The sequence below is a fragment of the Acomys minous genome (assembly GCF_964271855.1).
Source record: "Acomys minous genome assembly, chromosome: 8".
NCBI classification, from domain to species: domain Eukaryota; kingdom Metazoa; phylum Chordata; class Mammalia; order Rodentia; family Muridae; genus Acomys; species Acomys minous.
The window spans coordinates 59,541,354-59,563,532 of NC_140489.1; the positions used below are offsets into that span (position 1 = coordinate 59,541,354).

At 37.7% G+C, this 22,179-nt stretch overlaps 1 protein-coding gene across 6 annotated transcripts in view; it reads left to right on the forward strand.

Moving 5' to 3' along the window:
* The window catches only part of RALGAPA1 (Ral GTPase activating protein catalytic subunit alpha 1), a 210,289-nt gene that overhangs the window by 150,170 nt on the left and 37,940 nt on the right, over positions 1 to 22,179 (forward strand). For all 6 annotated transcript variants that reach the window (XR_014780905.1, XM_084791681.1, XM_084791684.1 and 3 more), the window contains 2 exons: positions 6,600 to 6,723; positions 13,676 to 13,831. Coding sequence is in view for 5 of the 6 variants with exons in the window: in XM_084791681.1 (XP_084647807.1) it covers positions 6,600 to 6,723; positions 13,676 to 13,831 (280 nt within the window). In the remaining variant the exon portion in view is untranslated. The remainder of the gene's footprint in view (positions 1 to 6,599; positions 6,724 to 13,675; positions 13,832 to 22,179) is intronic.

Consider the following 22,179-nt stretch of genomic DNA (forward strand, 5'->3'; position numbering starts at 1 on the left):
TGACTTACATCTCTTCTGCCTGTATATGATCCTCTTCCAAAAAAAAAAAAAAAAGAATCTCTTCAGCTTGTACTTCATTGTATTCACAAATGTGCTTGGCACACTCAGGAAGAGGGACCTTCAGTTAAGGAATGCCTTCATGAGACTGGCCTGTGGCTTGTCTGTGGGGCGTTTCCTTGCTTGCTAATTGACGTAGGAGAGTCCTGCCCATCGTGGATTGTACTGACCTTAGGCAGGTGGATCTGGGCTGGATATACTGGGAGCAAACCAGTAAGCATTGTTCCTCGATGGGCTCTGCTTCAGTAGCTGCCCCGAGTTCACTGTAAGGTGAACCAACCCTTTTGGTCAGAGTCTTATCACAGTAACAGAAAAACAAACTAGGACAAGTTTTAAGCTGCAGGTCTTATTCCTTTCATAATGTTTTCTACCAAATTTATGTGGAAATGTCACCATGACTATCCTATATTTCCTAACTGGTTTTTGTTGAGGGGTGTCTAGTTTTCTTCAGAATGGTCTTTTTTTTTTAATTTGCATTTATTTGCTTGCTGTGTGTTAGGATTATTTTATGTTTGCGGAGGCTGTTTAACTTTCAGTTTTAAGCTCCAAATTGGTGGAGTTTATTCATTTTTGCATAGTCATCTTTCTCAGTATTTTTCTTTGCATTTCCTCAGTTACTTGTACTTACAGAGTCCTGTGTTGGAACCATTTGTTCTGTATTTCCTTATAAATATTTATTTGATTAAGATGGCTATATTTTAGATTTACTTCTTTATTCTTTCTAGAGTACATTTTGAATTAGGACATAAAAAGGCACCTACCACCAAGCCCAATGACCTGAGTTTAATTCCTGTGACCCACATGATGAAAAATAAAAGAGCAAAATCCAAAAAAAAAAATCTTCTGATCACCCCACATGCATGTGTGTATAGATACACTAATAGTAATAATAATAATTAATAAAATAAAATCATGAAAGTGGGAGGAAGGGAGGAACAGGAAGATACAAGGGATGGGATAACAATTTAGATGTAATCTGAATAAATTAAATAAAAAAATAAATAAAATAAAATTTAAAAAATTTTAAAGAAGAGAGCTGAAAAGACAACTCAGTGGTTAAAAACGTATCGTACGGTTGCAGAGGAACCAAGTTCAGTTCTCAGCACCCATGTTAGTGTCTCACTACTGCCTTGTAACTCCAACTCCAGGGGACCTGACACCTTTTATGTTTGCATGGGCACTTATATGTACTTGCAGATATACCCACACAGACATGCACATACATATAAATCACAATAATATAAATAAATAAATAATTTGAAAAATAATTTGAACTAGGTTGAATGTCGGAAAATTATTTTTATTTTTATAATTTGTTAAATTAATTCCAGTCTTTCTTACTTATTTAATATTTCCTTTATCAAACATTAAGCCTTGTGCTTCAAGGTTGTGTGTTTCTATTAGTTTATACTTGTTTTGCACATGTATATATGTTTAATATATTACTGCTATATAATACATTTTCCATGTACAATTAGGCTGTCATTTTACTTATTATGAAACCCAAACCTTGTTTATGTGGGTAATTTCTGGGTATTTTGTTATTTTACTGTTAATTCTATATTTTTGACATTTTGGTTTTGAGCCTAGCCTTTAATGGATGAGCCATCTCTCTGGTCCCTTATATTTTTGGGCTCTTTTCCATTTTTAATATTAATCTTGTACACAACATTTTAGTGAACTTTCATACTGCTTTTAAGCATCTTATAGTTGGTTTTATTAAAAAAAAAGAAAGAAAGAAAGAAAGAAAGAAAGAAAGAAAGAAAGAAAGCAAATCCTAAATGTTCTATTTTACCAATGAAGACTAAGAAGCCAGATGCTGGAGTGAAAGCCACCTAGCTCAGAGAGAGAGAGAAAGCACCCAGCTGACCTTCCTACTCAGCTCATGTCCAGAAGGAAAAAGCCCAAAAAGCTCATTAGCTCAGCTGACAGCCCAGGAGAAAAAAACCCAACAAAACAAAACAACCCCCCCCCCCATCAAAAAAAACCTTGCAAGGACAAAGAGCTTGCTAGCTCAAAGCTCCAAAACCCCCTCTTCTTATCCACATTGTCTTAAATACCCTTCAACTCAAAGTCCCTTCTACTCTTTTATGCCTGTCAGTTGGTCTCTTGCTCTGCCTCTAACCCTAGAGTTAACTTTATTAAACCCTGTGTCCAGAAGGCTCTTGAATTAAAGTTGTGTGTTAGAGCTACTCCAGGCCAAAGAGGATATATGTTTTTATAGTTCATAATCTTGGGGTTCCCAATGGGACCAAATATCCTACAACATATAGTTGTCTCTCTTAAGATTTGTTTAGGTATACAACCATTATATACAAACAAACAACCTCTTTTCTGATAGTTATCTTTGCTTCTATTATATTTTACACTGACCAGAGCTTTCAGGTTAGTGATAAGTAATGTAGTAAAAGTGAATGGGCATCCTTGTCTGTCCTGATTAATGAGGGTAACTCTTCTTTTTCCTCACTCAATAGGAGCTATTCTTGCTCATTTAAAATTGATCTTTTTAATCATGCTAAGAAAGCAATTTATCCTGTAGGATTTAAAAAAAAATAGTGGTGGTATGTTATCAAATTTTTTGAGGTTATAATATAATTGCAACATTTCTCCCTTCCCTTTCCTCTTCACACTTCTTTTTTTAAGAGTATTTTATATATACATTTATATTATTATACATATATAAAATAAACTACATACAGCAAGAAGAACCACAAAAAACAGGAATTATATTAATGTTACAGTCATAGTATTTTGGCTATTTGTATTTGTCAACTTTGAAGAAAACATCTTTCCTATCTTGGTGAGTCTAAAATTCTGAATGTAAATCAATATATATCATATCACATCTCTATCAACTCAAAACATCTGTCTAGACCTAAAAGCATATTAACCGCTAAACAACTAAGTTTAATAAAATATCTGGTCTTCAGCTCTATCAGAGACTTGAGAAGGAATAAAATTAATTACCTGAGTAAACAGGAAGTGCAGGTTAACAGCTTCCAAAGTGAAAAGACAGTTTGCTGCCTGAACAGTCACCCAACACTCTCTATAATGTGGAAGCATCATCTTCAACCTTTTGGCCCAATATATCTGACAGACATATTTGTGAGGCAGGAACTATTGGGGACTTGCTTACCCTGTCTTGGCAGAGTTTGGCTGTTGACTCTGCCTGCATCCAAGCTTGCCCATTTTTAGGCAGAATTCTGTCAGTGGCCGAAATGAGGACATTTTGCCCAGTGGCTGGTTTGTCATATTTGAAGCCATCTCCATGAGGAGGTTCTTTCTATTCAGGTGCTCCTGTGGTTTCAATTTCTTAACTAATTTTGTCTATTGTATTTTAGTATAAGAACTGTGTATACACTTGGAAAGTTGCCTCAGTGATTTCCCAAGCACTTGTTGCTCTTGCAGAGGACCTGGGTTTGATTCCCAGCACCCACATGGTGGCTTACGACTGTTTGTAGCTCCAGCCCCAGGGCATCCAAAGCCCTCTTCTGATCCTGTGGGCACCAGGCACTCACTTGGTTCACTTACATACTTGCAGGATGCAGGCAAAATACCCTTACATATAAAATAATATTAAATAAATCTAAAAAATATGTCTAGTCTGCTGACTTGCCATATTTGGCTTACTAAAATTTCATTTTGTATTGAGCTATAATCCATTTATTAACAGGTTCTATAGATTTTTGTCCTGTTACTGTGGGTTTTAGAATTAAGGTTATAGTGAACTTCATAAATCAATATTATGTTACTTGAAATTTCATATTTAAAATAATTTCCCTCTTGATTTGTCTTTTTCAGTTTTTGCTTCAGCTTTTGGATCAATTCCATTACTTTTTTGTTTGTTTTACAAACATATTTTATTGAGATAATATGTTATCAAGTAGATAAGAATCGCATTTTTGCCTATTTCATCTGTATTACACTGACCAAAATTCAGCATCTCATAAGTCACTATTCTGTTCCTTTTCTCAGCTTAGGTTTTTGGAATAACAAACTTTCCTATTGTAGATTTGAGTGTGTGTGTGTGTGTGTGTGTGTGTGTGTGTGTGTGTGTGTGTGTACACGTGTGCACATTAATTTGTGTATATGCAGCTGTACATGTATGTGCAGGTACACATGTATATGCAAGTGCATGTGGAAATAAGAGACAACTTTATCATTTCTCAGGTGTCATCTACTTCATTTCTTGAACAGAGTTTCTCACTGGCCGTAAGCTTGTTTGACGTGGCTGTTTGGTCAGTGAATCCCAAGGACCCACCTGTTTTTCCCTCGCATGCACAGGTTATTCTAAGTACACACACCTGCTTTTTTTTCTTTTCCTTTCTTTTCTTTCCTTTTCTTTTCTTTTTAAAAGTAGGTTTGAGGGAATCAAACTCAGATTCTTGTGCCTACATTGCAAATACTTTACCAGCTGAGTGCTCTCTTCTGTTCCTATGTTCTGTTTCTAATTCATTAGTTTCTGTTCTGATATTTTTATATCACTTTCATAAGCATTGTTTTCTTTTTCTCATCTTCTGATCTGATTCTGATAACATCAGACACATTATCCATCATATCACTGGCTCCCCACTCTTTCTTAGACCTAGAACCAAATGTTATGTTTCTTACTAGTGGGCAGGGGTGTTTTTTTTGCTGTTTGTTAACAATGAATGACCCAGGTGTATGTTCTGGCTAAATGTATAGCATCTATCCACCCTTCAAGTCCGAACTGAAGCATCAGAGTTTCTGGAAAGCCTTGCCATAAACCACTGCTGATCTCCTTAGTTTATCTAATTAATTCAGTTTAATTCCAATTAAAGTAGTAGAAGGTTTGAAAATAAAATTGATCAACAGTTTCTCCTGATACTGACATCTTCTTGTCCTAGTGTGCAGCTTTAAAATTGACAAACCAATACTGAAATGCAGTTTTTATCTAATATGTCAGCTAATAGTAATATATTTACTAAATAACAATCTAATTTTTGGAGCTGCTTTCCATTTACTGTGTGCTATACTGATTTATATAGCAGCTGTAGCACTTATGATCCTTACCTTATGTGCAGGCTCTGCCTTCTCTGTCATGGCATGCTTATTACCACCTACTTTTTAAATTCATCTCAGTGAATAGGGAATTGGATCTTGTAATTTTGACTTGCCATATATTATTGGGTGTTTTTAAGGGATTAAAATGGCCATTTATATATCTTTTAGGGGAAAGTATTCAAATTTGTACTGAATTAAATAATACCTTCTGAAATTTTTATGTCACTCAGAATCTTAGAGTGTAATTTGGATATCAGGGTGCAGATATATTAAGATAAGATTATGCTGGATTAAATGCACTCCCAAATCTGACTGCTGCTCTTATAAGATAGACACGTGCATATATAAAGGAAGCAAGTGACTGGACAGCTCATGTCAGTGACTCTCTTTTTACGAAAATTTCATAGATTATCTTGAATGAAGATTCTCTGTTTCTATATGCATTTAGGACACATCTTCTAAATGCTAGATTTTTTTTTAATAATAATTTTCACCAGTTAAATTGGGTTTTGTTTACAAAAGAGCCAACCCAGATCCATAGTCTGTAATTCTGGAAGCTTCTTTTCTTCCCCACGCCTACCTCAGTTCCATTTGACTGCTTAGACTAGATTAGATGAACATTATATTGGGCATATTGAAACTTTCCTTGTGTCTTTACCACCTGAAGTGAAATGCACCAGTTATAAAAACTTGCTGAAGCTTCTTTATTGCTGACATGGAAACCCACCATCATGACTTGCCTTTTCAAAATACCTACAAAAATCTGGCTGTCAGACTTCAGGCTTAAATACTGTAGTTTGTATCTGCTTGTTGTTAGCTATGACTTATTTATTTATTCATTTGTTCTTACATAATCTGGTAACAAAAAACTTCATGTCTGGTCCAATTTTGAAATCAGTAAGCCTGTATGGGTTCTTCCTATTTGTTTTTCTGGTCTTAAAGTTTGCCAGTATTCACCAAACAAAGATTGTCTAGTTAGCTTGGGTTGCTAGACTTCTTATGAGTTTGCTATTATGAACACTTTAATTCAGAAAGAACTAAAAGTTAATTGCCCAAGATTTTGGCAGTTAACCCATGCGGTTTTGTATCTGTTTCTTCTGTTGTTAAATATAATTTTGGAGAATACACTTCTTACTTATGGCTACTTAGTTCTAAAACAGTTGCTTTACCCTTGAGATTCAGTCACACTGCACAGTGATCAACTCCTTACATGGTTCATGCATTCATCTTTAACTATCCTTGCCCATACTCTTTTCATCTTCCAAACTCTTACCTTTACCTAATTCATTATTACTTTAAGCGCGCTATATTTCTCCAATCAGAAGTAATCAAGCCTTTCTTCCCGTCCAGTGGCAATTTTGACACTTTCATAACTTTTTTATTTATATTACAACTATTTGTCTCCTTCTGTAGACTATAGCATCTAAATCTTATTTATATTCTTACTGCTATATACTCTGTACATAGAATTTAATAAGCAAACAACTTAATGAGTGGTATAATCTTTTGTTTTACAGCCGAGAGACACACAAGATTGCAGTATTCTATGTGGCTGAAGGACAAGAAGATAAGTACTCCATTCTCACCAATACAGGAGGAAGCCAAGCTTACGAAGATTTTGTAGCTGGCCTCGGCTGGGAGGTATTGTTTTTACATTATACCAGCCATCGTTTTCTATTTAGCCCTCAATCACTCTGCAGACATCAGAATCTAATGATGTTTCCGTCCCTAATATAAAATAGTGGGCCACTTGTATACAACTAATGTGTACCCTCCTGTATACTTTAAAGCATACCTGAGGTACTGATGATGCCTAGTTGTCTAAATGCTGTATTTCGTATTGCTGTGCTATACTGTTTTAGAAATCGTTACATGAGGGACTGGGACGATGGATCTGTTAGTTGAGCACCTGAGGACTGAGTGTGGATCCCCAGCACCGTGTAAAAGCCAGGCACAGTGGCAGGCATTTGTAACCCCAGCGCTGGGGGAGAGGAGGCAAACAGATCCTGAAAAGTGGCTTTACCTTTGATGAATATACATTTAATGCAGTGGAGTCAAAATAGTATCCTTGGTAGCCATTTAAACTTACAATGAAAATGTTCTCACAGTTGACAGTTGTTTCACGGCATTTGTATTGAGGGTATCTGGTAAAATTGTTGAAGACCATTGCACCAGCTATAAACTTGTAGAGGGCTGGCACTTCTTAGTGACTTTTTCATTTAATGCCAGTGCTTTCCACAGTGTCTAACATATAAGCTTTTCCCACTTGGTATGTATTATATGGGTTTTATGTATATTATATGTACTATGTGCTTACCAGCTAGTTTACCTTGTGTGGATTATGTAAGCACCAGACAAAAAGTACAGTTAAGATGGGTCTATGTAAAAATGACTTGAAAATATTTTTAAAACACAAAAGATAGATTTTATATATTAAAAAACCATAGAATCTGGGGCTGGAGAGATGGCTCAGTGGTTAAGAGCACTGACTGCTCTTCCAAAGGACCTGGGTTCAATTCCCAGCACCCACATGGCAGCTCACAACTGTCTGTAACTCCCAAGATATGACACCCCCACACCAGTGCACATAAATTAAGATTAAATAAAAATATTTTTAAAAAAAGAACCATAGATTCATTACAAAAGTGCAGGATATATGAGAAGAAGAGCAAACTGGAAGGACTCATATACATCCTGATTTCAAATGTTACTACTAGGCAATACTGATCAAGATAGTGCGGTGTTCACACAGGAGTATAACTACAGAACATTGGAATACAATAGAATACAGAAATACTAAGCACACAAGTTTATGGTCAACCAAATTTTAACCTACACCATGCAGTAGAGAAGGGATAATAATCTTTTCAACAAACGTTGCTGACATAACCTAGTAGCCATATGCCAAGGAAGAGGTGGAGGAAGAAGAGAGAGCAGCAGCAGCAGCAGTCATCATCATGGTCAGGAGCCTGGAGAAATGATTCAGCAGTTAGAAAAGTTTGATTCCAACCCATGTTACAAGTCTCCCAACTGCCTATATCTCAAGTTCCAGAGAATCAAGCAACCCTCTTCTAGCCTCTACAGCTACTTGCAGCCATGCGTACATAGCCCCCACACCCTAACAACATACACATATAATTAAAAATAAAATGATTTCTAAATGAAGTCAGACCATACTATATAAAAGAATTCACTCAAAATGGATCAAAAACCTAAAATTATAAAACTCATAAAAGATAATATAGGTGCAAACATTTATGATCTTGGATTTGACAGAGATTTCTTACCTGTGACACTAAAAGCATGAGCAAGAAGGAAAATAGTACTCATCAAAATTAAACTTGTTGTGCTTCAAAGGACACTGTCAGCAAAGTGGAAAACTCCACAGATTGGGGAAAATAGTTGTACATCGTATATTTGAGAAAAGATTTGTACATAGAATATTTGAAAAAACTATCACAAATTAAAAAGTAGAATGTGGTCCAGCTAAAAAAAAAAATGCCCAAAGTCTATACCAGTGGACATGCCAACATGGATGGAAGAAAATTTCACAAAAATTTCCTCAATAAAGAACAAAGTGGCAGCTGAGGAAAGAAAACCCATTTATTTTTTGCTTTTGTTTTTTTTTTTCCAGCAACAGGACCATAATCCTAAGTGGCCATCCCTAAACACATGCAAACAAGGACAACACTAACTGGACCAGTATAACAAAAATAAATAAGCGATCATGGATTTGAAAGGACATTATTGAGGGGACACTAGGGGTTGGAGGCAGAAGGAGGTGAAAACAATGCAAATACCACTGTATGAAATAATGCAAGTGTAGTCACATATGAAATCCTCCAATTAAAAAAAAAAGTCCACAGGACCATAATAGATATTACTCTAAAGATAGGTAAATGCTCAATAAATACATAAAAAGCTGTTGACATTATTATCCATCAGGGAAATAAAGACAGGGAAATAAAACAGGGTGGTTTAAAAAAAAAAAAAAAAGAGGAGTTTAACATAGAGGTGCCATATGCCCAAGGTGTTGTATGCCCAATATGGGTTACTACTACTGTGGTAAAACACCATAACCAAAGGAACTTGGGGAGGAAAGGGTTTATTTAGCTTACACTTCCACATCACTGTTCATCAATGAAGAAATTCAGGACAGGAGCACAAACAGGGCAGGAACCTGGAGGGAGGAGCTGATGCAGAGGCCATGGGGGCAGAGGAGCTGCTTACTGCCTTACTTGGCCTGCTTTCTTATAGAACTGAGGACTACCAAGCCCAAGGATGGCACCACCCAAAATGGGCTGGCTCTCCCCCACTAATTAAGAAAATGCCCTGCAGCCAGACTTTATGATAGCATTTTCTCAATTAAGAATCCTTCCATTCAGGTGCCTTTAGCTTGTGTTAGGTTGACATAAAGCTAGACGCCATATAACAAATGTTCTGCTATTTGCATACCCAGGAAAAACAAAAGCTAAAGCTTTTATAAAAACTTGCTCATCTGCATTCATTGCTGCATAATAACAAAACTGAAAAACAACCTATATGTATCCCCATACATGAATGAATGGATAAATAAATATAGCATATCCACACTAGCAAATATTAGCTATAAAAAGCAATGAGTACTATGGTGCTTAGTTTTGTTTGTCAACCTGATGGCATTTAGAATCACCATGAAAGAAATGTCTGAGCATGATGGAGCTTTTGAGTTAGATTAATTAAGTTGGGAAACTCCACTCTAAAGCTGGATGGGATCATTCCATGGGTTGGGGGTCCCAGACTGAGTAAAAAGGAGAAAGAAGGCTGAGCACAGCATTCATTGCTTCTGCTTGGTCATGCAATGTTCCCAGCTGAGGAAGCCAGTGATCTAAAATTATAGACGCAAACAAACACCCTTATAAAAGCCAAAGAACCAGGAAATGAGCCCCTAGAAAAGTGGTGTGTGTGTGTGTGTGTGTGTGTGTGTGTGTGTGTAAGGACAGATAGGAAACCTAGACTTCCATCTTAATTCACAAGGCAGTAGACACTTGAATCTTTACAAAGAAGCCAAAATCATAAAATGGAAAAAAGATAGCATCTTCAACAAGCTGCATGTCTGCATGTAGAAGAATGTAAATAGGTTCATATTTATCACCCTGCACAAAACTGAAGTCCAAATGGATCAAAGACTTCAACATAAAACCAGATACACTAAATCCAATAATGGAGGAAGTGGGGAATCAGCCTTAAACTCGTAGAAGACAACTTCCTGAACAGAACACCAACAGCTCAGGCTTTAAGATCAACAGTTAATAGACGAGACCTCATGAAACTGAAAAGCTTCTGTAAGGCAAAAGACACAGTCAATAGAACAAAAAGACAGCCTACAGACTAGGAAAAGATTTTCACCAACCCTACATCAAAGGGCTAATATCTGAAGTATATAAAGAACTCAAGAAATTAAACATCAACAAATAAAATAATCCAATTTTAAAAATGAGGTACAGAGCTAAACAGAATTTTCAACAGCAGACTATCTAATGGCCAAGAAACACTTAAAGAAATGTTCAATATTCTTAGTCATCAAGGAAATACAAATCAAAACAACTCTGAGATTCCATCTTATACTGAAAAAATGGCTAAGATCAAAAACTCAAATGACAGCTGGGTGGTGGTGCGGGCCTTTAATCCTGGAACTCAGGAGGCAGAGGCAGGCGGATCTTAGTGAGTTCGAGGCCAGCCTGATCTATAGAGTGAGTTCTTGGACATCTAGGACTACACTGAGAAACCTTGTCTCAAAAAAAACAAAATAATAATAGTAAACAATTCAAGTGACAGCACATACTAGCAAGGTTGTGGAGAAAGAGGAACACTCTTCCATTGCTGGTGGGAGTGCAAACTTGTAAAGCCACTTTGGAAATCAATCTTGTAGGTTCTAAGAAAATTGGGAGTCGTTCTACCTCAAGACCCAGCTATACTACTCCTGGACATATACCCAAAAGATGCTCCACAGTACAAGGACATTTGTACAACTACATTCCTAGCAGCTTTACTCATAATAGCCAGAAACTGGAAACAACCTAAATATCACTCAGCTGAAGAGTGGATAAAGAAAATACAGCACACTTAGACAATGGAATACTACTCAGCTATTAAAAACAAGGACATCCTGAAATTTTCAGGAAAATAGATGGAACTAGAAAATATCATCCTGAGTGAGGTAACCCAGACCCAGAAAGACCCACATGGTATGTACTCACTCATAATTGGGTATTAGCCATAAAGTACAGGATAACCTATCTACAAGTTGATAAACCGAAAGAAGCTAAGTAACAAGAAGGGCGGAAGGAAAGATGCTTGATCTCACTCAGAAGGGGAAATAAAATAGGTGTTGGAGGTGGACAGAGGGAGGGAACTGCAAAGAAGAGAGCAAGGTGGGGACCAGTGGTAGTGAGAGCTGGGGGAGGTGGCAGGTGAGAGAACTGAAGTCAGAGGTGGGAGGCATCTCTGGGACATGCCAGAGACCTGGGATAGGGGTGGCCCCAGGAAGTCTATGGGGTTCACCCTGGCTGAGACGCCTTCCAGTGGGAGATAGGCAACCTGAAGTAGCTACCTCCTGCAGCCTGGCAGGACTTGCAGTGAGTGAATAGGCACACCTCCCACCCACAAAATCTTTGGCCCAAAATTTGTCCTGCCTACAAAATGTGCAAGGACAAAGATGAAGGGAATGGCCAACCAAAGACTGGCCCTGCTTGAGACCCATCCCATGGGAGAGAACCAATCCCTGACTCTACTGATGTTACTCTGCTATGCTTGCAGACAGGAGCCTAGCATAACTCCTCTGAGAGGCTTCCCTCAGCAGCTGATGGAAACAAATGCAGACCCACAGCCAGACATTAGACAGAGCTCAGGGAGTCAGATGGAAGAGCTGGGGGCATGATGGCGGGAGCTGGAGGGGTCAAGCACTCCACAAGAAGACCTACAGAGTCATCTAGCATGGGCCCATGGGGGCTCACAGAGACTGAACTGCCAACCCAAGAGGGTGCATGGACTGGTCCTAGGCCTCCTGCACATATGTAGCAGATGTGCAGCTTGTTTTTCATGTGGGTTCCCCAGCAACTGGAGCAGTGGCTGTCTCTGACACTGAGGCCTCCCTTTTGGATCCCTTCCCCCTAAGTGGGCTGCTGTGTCTGGCCTCAGTGGGAGAGGGTGCACCTAGTCCTGCAGCGACTTAATGTGCCAGCATGAGTTGGTACCCATGGGGGACCTTCCCTTCTCTGAGGAGAAGGAGAGGGGAGAATGGGGGAGAAAGGATCTAGGAAGGGGGCTGTGATCATGATGTAAAATGAATAAATAAATTTAAAAAAATAAAAAAAAATTTGGCCATAGCCTTGGTCCTGACTGGCCCCTCTAACTCCTGCGTTGTTTAACTCCTCAATCAGCTATATCTGGCCAGTAACCTTGGCCTGGTAAGTAAGTGCAGGTGCTTATAGGAAGATAGTTTTGTGAAGAAATATGAGCTAATTGATCATTCTGTGAGTTGGTACTGTTTTAACTTCCTCCAAGTCATTTCAGATTTGGTTTTTACTCTGCCCTTAGTGTGCCAAAGCCATATGGTTTCTTGTTAATACCTAGTTACCTAACATAAGGCTCACAGTAAACTGCAGTTGATCTTTTTCTTGATTAGCTCCTATTAATTAAAGACCTTAAATATTTTTTTTTTAAAACTGTGATGAATAAATAACCCTAATAAAGTTGGCTCAGGTTGTCTGTGGGGATTGGTTCCAGAACCCCCTTCAGATACCAAAATTCACAGTACTCAGATCCTTTATATAAAACAACAGCATAATACACATTTTCTTGAAGAATATATGAATTATTTATAATACCAATAAAGTATAAATATTACATAAGTAGTTGTTATGTCAGGCCGTGGATGGTGGCACATGCCTCTGATTCCAACATTCACAAGGTGGAGACAGGACATCAGGAATTGAAGGTCAGCCTGGGCTATGTGAGGCCTTGTATCAAATAAAATAAGATAGTTGTTATGCTATATTTATTATTTAGGAAATATTAATAATAAGAGATAAAATTTTACACCTGTTTGAGACAAGCTTATATTTTTTGAATACTTTTAATTCAGAGTTGATTTAATCTGTAGATGTGGACCCCACAGATACAGAGAGCCAGCTATAATGCTAAACTTAATATTGGCTGGTAGCATATAAAAGACTTACTCCTTTGCCTCCATTTATTGAAAATAGATTTTTTTTCTCACATAATATATCCTGCTTATGGTTTCCCCTCTCTGTACTCCTCCTAGTTCCTCCCCATGTCCCCTCCCATCCAGATCCACCCCCTTTCTGCCCATGATTAAAAAAGCAACAACAGGTGTCTAGGGGATAATAATAAAATGTAATATAATAAACCAAACATCAGAATAAAACAAAACAAACAGAAGGAAGAGCGCCTAATAGAAGGCACAAGAAACAGACCAACTCATTTACACACTCATGAATCCCATAAAAACACTAAGCTGGAAGCCATAATATATATGTGCGAAGGACCTATAGGGTAAAACAGGAGAAGAAAATATATTTTATTCTTCTAGGTAAACCTTACAAATCACTGTGGCTTCATGGGAGGACTGCAGAAGAACAAAAGCACTGGACTGACCACTCCATATTTTGCTACCTCTACAGTAGAAGTAATATTTCATGTATCAACAAGAATGCCTTCTGATTCTGATGACTCTCTGACCAAAAAAGTAAGTGCGAGGAGGGGGGGTGGATTACTTTAAGTTAAATCTTATTACTTAAGAAAATTAATGCATAAAATACTAATATCCAATTGATGGAGCCCTGTTGGGGGTTGAAGAGCTTGTTTCTTTAACCAGTGCCATCTTCAAAACCAGGATCATTGTAGAGTAAATTGTGTTTTCCTTCAATAAGGAAAACAATGATGTGATTATAGGTTACAGTCTTTTCTGATTTTTTTTATTTAGGTTTATTTTTAATCATTTTTATATATGCATCTATGTGAGTGTATGCCACATGTATGCAGATACTGAAGAGACCAGAAGAAAGCATCAGACCTCCCTGGAACTGGAGTTGTAGACACTTGTGAGCCACCCAGTGTGGGTGCTGAGAACTGAACTCAGGTCCTCTGGAAGAGCAGTTAGTGCTCTTAACCACAAAGCAATCTCTTTAGCTTATTTTGCTGTTTTTAGTGAATTTTATTTTGTATATTTGAGGTTTACAGTGTTATGTTTAGAAAACACATAAGTGGTAAATTACTTCTGTGATGAGACAAATTAGCATACCTATTATCCATTACATAGTTACATAGTGACTATAGCAGTTAAAATCTCTTTAAACACAATAATCTCACTATTGAACCTGGTTCACTGGACTCCTGGATACTTAAACCTATATACCTGCTACCTTATATCCTTAGGCCTGTATCTCCCTATTTTCCTCCCTGACTTTAGCAACTGGATCACTGTTTTGGTTTGGTTTTGTTGTTGTTGTTGTTGTTGTTGTTGTTGTTGTTGTTGTTCACTTGATATATGACTTTGAGATGGCTTTGTGATTAAGAGCACTTGTTTATCTGTTTGTTTGTTTGTCTGTAGACATAGTTTTACTGTGCAGTCCAAACTGTCCCTGAACTCATGATCCTCTTGCCCAGTCTCTTGAGTGGTAGATTATAGATATATACCAAAACAAACCTGGCTTTTATTATATTTTTTATATTTGATTTTTAATTTTGCATATAAATGAATTCATATATTTTCTCAGCATGTCATATTTCACTTAACAGAATCTTCTTCAGGTTCTTCCATGTTGTGGCAAATGGCAGAATCTTCTTTTTTAAAGCTAATCAGTATTTCATCACTTGCATATATACTTCATTTTCTTTATCCGTTAATCATGAGTGAATAATTTCCTGGTTTCATTTCTGTTGTAATAAAAACTAGAGAAGAAAAGTTCTATTTCAGTTCACAAGTACAAGTTATAGTCTATCATTGAAGGCAGGAACTTCAAATCACTAGTCATATTATCCCGTCACGAGCAGTGAGCAATGAACACAGTCATGCTCACTCACTCGCTTTCCTCTGCTTAGCATAATTTCCCCAGATTTATATAGTTCAGGACCGCTGTCTAGGGAATGATGCCTCTCACAGTGGGCTGGACCTGCCATCAGTTTAAGACAATTCCCCACAGGTCAACCCAATGCAGACAATCCTTCACTGAGACCCTCTGCCCTGGTAATTCTTGGTTGTATCAAGTTAATGATTCAAACTAGCCATCACAGATCTATAGAATGTTTCCATTTCCTAATTAGGAATATTCTGCAAGAAACCTAGGAGTGCAGATACCTTTATAAGGTCATAGCCTAGTTCACTATGTCAACTTAACACTGCCTGTAGTCATCTGAGAAGAAAGAGCCTCTATTGAGGAATTGCCTAGATCAGATTAGCCTGTGAAGATGTCTTTAAAAGTGATGGTCCTAGCCGGGCGTGGTGGCGCACGCCTTTAATCCCAGCACTCGGGAGGCAGAGGCAGGCGGATCGCTGTGAGTTCGAGGCCAGCCTGGTCTACAAAGTCAGTCCAGGATGGCCAAGGCTACACAGAGAAACCCTGTCTCGAAAAACCAAAAAAAAAAAAAAAAAAAAAAAAAAAAAAAAAAAAGTGATGGTCCTTTATTATTAGCTGACACCGGAGGGCTCAGCCCACTCTGGACAGGTGGGTTTGGGATGAGTATGAAAACTTACTAAAAATGGATCTCTTAAGTGAGCCAGCAGGGAGTATTCCCCATGGTTCCTGCTGTATTTCCTTTGCTGTGAGGAGTTCATAGCTTGAATTCGTGCCCTAATGTCCTTCAGTGATAGATTGTAAGCTGTAAGCTAAAATAAATCCTTTCCTCCTTTAAGTCGCTTTGGGTCAGAGTGTTTTATCCCAGCAATAGAAAGGAAGCTAGAATAAGTGGTGATTTCACCTCTTTTCAGTATATATCCTGAATAGAGATGATTGGTAGTTCATATGCAGCTCTTTTCTTTTATCAGTCTCTATACTATCTTCCATAATAGCTCTATCCACACATTGCAACAATGATGAATGAGCGTTCCCATTTCTCTGCATTCTCAGCAGTACTTACCTCTTCTTTACAGTAGCCATCCGGCAAATGTTGTAGTGGTTTCAGTTCCACACACTCGGAATAACTTCCCTGAAACTGACCACTTACCTTTCTAAACACCTCATTGGTATAACTTCTCTCAGGAGAAATATGTGTTCTCATCCTTTGCCTGTTTTTTACTGTCTGTTTTTCTGCTTATTGAGTTGAAAGTGTTCTTTATAATTTTTTATTAACCCTTCATCACATCTTTCCTCACGTATATTATTGGCATCCATATTGAAACATTTGTACTTACGTACGTATTTTCTATTCTGTTACCTTGGTCTTCATATCTATTTTTATGACAGTCCCATCCTGATTACTATATTGTAGTGTGTGTGTGTGTGTGTGTGTGTGTGTGTGTGTGTGTGTGTGTGTGTGTGTCTTAATTTTAATACTCAGAAGGAAAACAAAGAAACCTTTCTCTGATTTTCACCTACCCTGTTTTTACCTATAGATACTAATCAACTCTTGCCTTCTGTCTTGGAATTAGCCATTAAGTCAATTGCCTGACTGCAAGTAAATCATAAACCCCCATTTCAGAAGAGCTCTCACTCCATACCCATGAGGAAGGCATGTTTCTCACAAAACTAAGAAGATGCAGCAGCCGGACTCTGCTGAGTTCCCCCATTCCAGCGGTTAACACTAACCATAATCTTGTGCTTCAGTCCCCATATGAGCCCAGAGGACTGTGTTCACAGAGTGTCTGCATAGCCAAACACACGGGGATTCCTGGAGAATGGCATCGCCAGCTCGGGAGCTCCACATGCCTTCTTCATATCTCACCTTCACATCTGTGGTGCCTTACCTCCATTGTCAGCGTGACTGGACTTGGAGAGAGAGTTCTGGAGGCATTCAACTAAGGAGGGAAGGCCAGACCCTCCCCAAATGTATGTCTTTCTCTCTGCTTTCTGCTCAGCACTGAGGATCAAACCACTCCCACCACTGTTGCTTTCCTGCTGTGATGGACTGTATTTTTCTGAACCATAAACCAAACGATCCTTCCCCTAAGCTGCTTTCTGTCAGGTATTTGGTCATAACAATAAGAAAAGTAACTAGTACAGCAGTGCCTCTCAACCTTCTAAGCTGTGGTCCTTCAATACGGTTCCTCGGGTTGTGATCAGCCCAAACCATAACGTTATGTTTGTTGCTGCTTCATAACCATAATTTTGCCACTGTTGTGAATCACAATGTAAACATGTAACCCACCCAAAGGGGTCACACCCACAGGTTGAGAGCCCTGCAGTGCAGCGTCTCTTACTGTGTTCTAGTTCCGTCCATTTGCTGCAGATTTCAAGGTGTCCTTGTCTTTAATAGCTGAGTTGAGTGAGAGGATAGGAAAACCTGAAATCCAAGGTTAGGTTTCAGAAGTATTTGTAATTCTGTAATATAATTTCAAGTCAAAGAGTGAGACACCTCAACTGTTTTACGTTCTTAGCACACCATCATCAATACTTGTTAGAAGAAAAAAACTATGGACATCCTAATAGGTGCAAAGTAGTTATTTTGTTTGTTTCTGTTGAAGTAGAATTTATCTGTCTATATCCAAAGTTATTCTTGAATTCACTGCTCAACACATTCTCATAGTCTTTCTGCCTCTCTTTTCTCACCACCATGCCTGTCCCAAAGTGGCTATTTCCTTTAGTTTTAATTTACATTTCTGTGACATCTGGTGACAGTGAGCATCTTGTTATGTGGAGACTGAACACTTGTTTATCTGCTTTGGCAAAATGTCTATCCAAGTCCTTTTTCTGTTTCTCTTATGTCATTATAGGAGTTCTTTATACATTGTAGTTATTATTCTCTTATCCAGTATATGATTAGCTAATATTTATGGACTCAATTTTAATTTTTCTTTTGTTGCCTCTGTTGTTAATATCAATCCAAGAAACCATTACCAAATCCACTATCATGGGGATGTTTCTCTATTTTTTTTCTGAGAGCTTTGAAGCTTTAGCTCTTAGCATTTACATTTTCTATTAACACTGAGCTACTTGTAGTGTATGAAGTAAGATACAGAGTTGCATGTAAATGCCCAATCTTTTCATCACTACTTGTAGAGAAGCTACTGTATTAGTTCATTAGTCTAAATGTCTGTTCTTACACCAGTCTATATTGCTTATATGGCTGTTGCATTCTAAGTTTGGACTCAGGAAGTATGAATTCTCCATTTCTTTTTCAAGATTGTTTTGACTTTGAACATCTCTTAAAGACTCCATATACATGATTTAGAATGGTTTGTCTTTTTGTGCCAAATCTACTGGATTTTTCTTCTTTCTTTTGTAATTGGCAAGTACAAAGTAAGAAGTTTATTTAGACACTTTCATACATTCGTATATTGTGCTTTGGTCATTGTTACTTTGTTACAGTGTTGAGATTTTGGTAGGGATATATTTAATCTGTAGACAGTGTCAGGTAGAATTAATATTGTGCCTTTGGGAGTTTTGTTGCATTTTAGAATGCACACATGTGGAGGCCATTGAGAACTAGCTCTCACCTTTCATCACATGGTCCCAGTGGAGCAACGCAACCCGTCAGGCTCTGTAACAGCAGCTTTTACCTGCTGAGCTATCTTTCTGAACTGTTCTGGTATTTATTAAAGTGATGTTTGATTGGGGGGTGTGTATGTGCGTGCACATGTATGTACAATCACATGCTTGCACATATGCCACAGTACATGTAAAGACCAGAGGACAACATGTGGGATTTAGTTCTTTCCTTCCACCATGTGGATTCTCAAGGTTGAAGTCAGATTGTCAAATTGTCAGTCTTGGCAGCAGGTACCTTTACCTGCTGAATCATCTTGCCAGTCCTTTCTAATTTTCTTTAAATGCAAATATCTGGTTACAGTTTTGCTGTTAAAATAAGTACTGGTGAGGAAATACCCAGGCTAAATTAGCTTTTTTACTTAATGCAATTTTAAATTATTTGTATGTCTTAACATCCAACAGAAAGAATATATAAGTATGATCTCATAATTTAGAATTGCTATTCTAAATCTTCTTTCATAGAAATCAAAAACAAAAATACTTGTTTTTCCGTATACTGATTTTCCCTTTTCCTTATTCTCAGTGACACTTCCTGTTAATATGCTCCTCAAGCATCCTACTAATATTTTTTCAATAGCAGCTTTATATTTTAGTTTTATTTTTATATCACTTTCTTTTCAATGGCTTAAATGTTTAAACTTAATCGTAGATGCCAGTTGTCTTATACAAGTTCTTAATTAAAAAATCACTTTCTGTATTGGTATTTTTCTCCTGAATTTAATAAATTCCACATTAGTGGTAATAAGTTGAGGCCTAGAACATGTCCTATTACAAATGAACAATTGGATTTCATTAGGTTGTCCCCCCGTCCTTTGTACATACATCTTCAGGTGTGTTAATCTATTCAGTAGACACATTAATGAGCGCTGGTTGCAGTGTAATATTGGAGGAAGTAAAGCTTGTTGACCTCAACATGGAGTTTAATACCTCTAATTAAATTAGATAGTCGACAGTCAGTATAAAGAAATAGCCATGCCTCTGGCAAGCTAGAATTATTTATGACTCTGGTTCTATGTTTTAAACTTGGTAGGGGAAACATCATTTATATCCATTTTTATAAAAACTAATTTTAGTTCTGACTTTTTATTTTAAATATGTGGTGGTTTTGTAAATTATTTTTAAACATTTTATTTTCTCAGAATGTGAAGTTAATGTCCCTGGATCTGTTTAAGTATAGAATTATTTTGTGACATGAAGGTTTCTCAACGCATAAGATAATAGCAGCAGAATTTTTGTAACATAGACTATACTTTTTAACCAAATTCACCATTCAATCTAGTAATGTCTCTCTTAGAAATATTATGTCACTGTATCAAAAGTCCTGCTATAACCCAGTCCAAGCCATCTGTTCTATGAATTATTTCTACCTGAGAAAGATTGATGGAAAATGGTTAAAAATAATTTCCACTTAACTGGCTGTATTCACCCCTAAAAATCAAAAGTGCTGCAAGCATTGGTATAAAGTGTTGAGAGCAGCCTCTCTCATTTCCTCTGTCTCCTTGTTGCGGCCACTTGCTGATACTCTGCTTCCAAGGGAGCTGAATCATCCTTTTAGAAGTTTGATGAAGATCAAGTTGAGATAATTGTGAAATACTTAGTTGGACTCTCTAGGCTGTCTTTCATTTCCTGAACCCCCAAAAGAGGAAGAAGAAGTACTCTGTTTAAGTCAGCTTCCTTTGAAATACTATTAGTGTAATGGACAGCAGGTCATGTCTTGAAACTTGATCACAATAGTTTCTCAAGTAAATGGGTCTTAAAAACTCTACTTGGTTTAATTTTTAGTTCTAATCTATTTTTATTTTTATTTTAAAAATAAAATTAGCATGTGAGAGACTTTCCAAAGAACTATAAGGTAAATACAATGTAAACAAAATTGAAAATAACTTTGTGGAATAATAATAATAAGGGTTTATTATTTTAATAAAAACGGGGTTTATAATAATTAACAGATCCTATGGAATTGTCATAGTTTGCTTTCTGTCACTTGATAAACTCCATGATTAAAAGCAATGTGAAGGAGGAAAGGGTTTATTTGGCTTACATGAACCAATTACAGTCGATCATTGAGGTTAGCCAGGAACTCAGGCAGAAGCAGAGGCAGGAACCATGGCGGAATTCTACATAGTGGCTTGCTCCTCATGGCTTCCTCAGCAACCTTTTTTTTTTTTATACAACCCAAAACCAACCTGCCCAAGGGTGACATTATCTACAGTGGGCTGGGCCCTCCCCACATAAATTATTACTTAAGAAGATGCCCCCTAGACGTGACTACAGCCATCTGATGGAGGCATTTTCTCAGTTGATGTTCCCTCTTCCCAGATGACCCAAGCTATGTCATGTTGACAAAAACTAAACAACAGGGCAATTGTACTCATAGCTTCAGATCAAAATATAACAATGTTACAAGTTCTATTCCATGTCACATAATACCCACAGCCCCACTCCTGATGACAGACGTAGAGAGTAGAAATACTCTCCGTGGTTCCATGCCAGCTGTCTCACCACCTTGAGCAGCATGATTCAGATAGGGTAGCAGTAGCTTCTCCTTGCACGCAAAGTAAGACTTAGCCCCAGCATCCTCCCTGTGCTTTGGCCGCCTTTCTGCTCACTTCTCTGGTCACTTCTGTCATCTTCCTACTCACTTAGCAGACTGCTTTCACTCTTCTAACCTTCCACCGAAGCAAGTCTAGCCCCATAGCTCAGGCTCCGCCTACTGAAATGTTATGTTAATCTGCAGGTTTTTCTTCAGGCTTCTTCATTCTCACTAATCTCTCACACTTAGGTGACAGTTTCACAGTAAGATCTTTCCAAATCATTGTAGCTAAAGAGCCCCTCTACTCAAGAACACTCTCCCTTTGCCCTATGTTGCCCTTTTAAGTGTGTGTGGTGTGTGCACACTGCCAATGCCTAGCACATGCACAGAGAAGTCAGAAAACAACCTCAGCTTACCAGTCCTCTGCTCTACCTCAGCTGAGACAGGTTCTGTCAGGGTGCTGCTCAGAGAACCTAACCCTGCTAGTTGGCACGCTCTGGCTTCCCAGGGTTCAATGCAAGTGGCATTATAGATTGATGTTCTTTACTATTTGTATCCAGAGAAGTGTTTGGGACACTGTGTGTAACTTATTTGTCATTTGGTTATCTGACTGTCTTTGATGTGTAAACCATTTGACATTTTTGTTCAGAACTTAAATGAAGATGTAAGAATTTTAACTTAATGATAGCTATAATCTAGAAAAGAATGAGCCAGCACACTGAATAGCAGAGTAGGCTAACAGTAGACCTTAATACGCTTAAAAGACAACCTAGACTTGGCAAAATAAAACTTAATGACAATAAATATGAAGTCCTTTCTTTAAATGGAACAATTTATTTTACCTAATTAAAAGAACTT